This window comes from Musa acuminata, chromosome BXJ1-4 (genome assembly GCF_036884655.1).
Source record: "Musa acuminata AAA Group cultivar baxijiao chromosome BXJ1-4, Cavendish_Baxijiao_AAA, whole genome shotgun sequence".
In the NCBI taxonomy this organism is placed as follows: Eukaryota; Viridiplantae; Streptophyta; class Magnoliopsida; order Zingiberales; family Musaceae; genus Musa; species Musa acuminata.
The window spans coordinates 1,994,825-1,996,143 of NC_088330.1; the positions used below are offsets into that span (position 1 = coordinate 1,994,825).

Consider the following 1,319-nt stretch of genomic DNA (forward strand, 5'->3'; position numbering starts at 1 on the left):
TGAGATCTCGGCGACGAGCAATACGGAAAAGAAGTTTAATTACAATTAGGCTGCTGCAGCATTTAATGGCGGCAGATCAAACAAGAGAAGAAAAAAAAGAAAAAGGAAGATAACAGATTTCCGTTTCCAAATGAATTTAGAGGGTTAAAAGGAGAATTTTTTGCACTTCGGGGTTTCCCCAAATGTACCGTCGGCGGCGTAGGCGCAGCAGCGATTACACCTTCAACGTGGAGGGGATTTCCCCGGTGGACGACAAGGACGAAGAGCGCCGGCTACTCCAACTCCCCGCCGATCGAGAGGGAAATGATGACCGCCGGCTTAGAAATGCTGCTGAGTGGATTGTCGGAAGAAGAAGAAGAAGAAGAAGAAGGATGAGCGGCGGTGGTGACGGTTGGGAATCTGGAGGAGTTGCTCCTCAACCTCCGCCTCTCGCCGTTCCCGCCGTCCTTCCCCTCCTCAGCCCCACGCTGTCTCACCGCCGCCACTTGCACGGGCAGCACGCAATTGCACAGGAACCCTGGCGCCCATCGGAACCCCCTTAAAAGTCGAACCTTCGGCAAGAAGCATTGAGATCGAGCGATGGAAGGAGGGAGGGAGGGTAAAGTACCGATCTTGGCGAGGCGGTTGACCCATCGGGGAATGGGCTTGCCGGTGAGGCGGAGGGAGGCCTCGTTACAGAAGTGGTTGCAGTTCTTGGAGATGAGGTTGTAGGTGTCGCCGGTGTACTTGGCGGCCAACTCCTCCATGAGTGCCCGCACCTCGCACGGCCCCAGATCGGTGCGCCCGATCAGGATCGACTTCCGGAACACGAATCCCGGGCACTGTCGCGGCTCCCCCTCGAAGATTCCCGTCGTCGGGTGATCGTGCGCCCCATACGCGTACTCCACCCCGTGCACTGCCATCCAAAGCAAGACCACCCCCGCAAAAGGGGAAAATAACAGAAGCAAACCCTAAAGATCGATGACCTCATCCCAATCGCCGCACCAGACAGAAGGAAACCCTGGGCAGGCAGAGATCGGATCTCACCTTGGACGCCGGAATGGTAGACGCCGAGGCCGAACCAGTAGGCGTAGCCGTTGATGGGGGTGAGGTCGTAGACGTTGAGGTGCACCGGGACCGCCCCCGACCGCCGCTTCCGCGAGGGCCCCCTGTTGAACATGATACGACGGCGGAGGAACTCCACCTTGCGGCGGATCATTACCGGCGCGACGCCGGCGTCATCACCTCGGCATCGATTTGATGGTCTCAAACAAATCGCTCCTGTTTCCGGAGAGAGCGGAGTGGGAAAGGAGGAGAGGGGAGGGAGGAGGTGTTGATGT

The 1,319-nt window shown here is 57.8% G+C and overlaps 1 protein-coding gene across 1 annotated transcript; it reads right to left on the minus strand.

Annotated features, from left to right (window-relative positions):
- LOC135640930 (deSI-like protein At4g17486) lies at positions 1-1,319 on the minus strand. Its single transcript, XM_065155806.1, has 3 exons — positions 1,027-1,319; positions 608-895; positions 1-517 (listed from the first exon to the last, which is right to left on the minus strand). Exons 1-3 carry the CDS (start codon positions 1,196-1,198, stop codon positions 273-275), a joined length of 705 nt encoding a protein of 234 aa, XP_065011878.1. The 5' UTR covers positions 1,199-1,319; the 3' UTR covers positions 1-272.

Excerpts from the sequence above, each read along its gene's own strand:
- LOC135640930 (XM_065155806.1), bottom strand. The coding sequence starts at position 1,198 with ATGATCCGCCGCAAGGTGGAGTTCCTCCGCCGTCGTATCATGTTCAAC. Across the intron at positions 896-1,026 it reads CTACCATTCCGGCGTCCAAG|TGCACGGGGTGGAGTACGCG; the intron begins GTGAGATCCGAT and ends TTTGGATGGCAG. Across the intron at positions 518-607 it reads CAACCGCCTCGCCAAGATCG|GGTTCCTGTGCAATTGCGTG; the intron begins GTACTTTACCCT and ends GATGGGCGCCAG.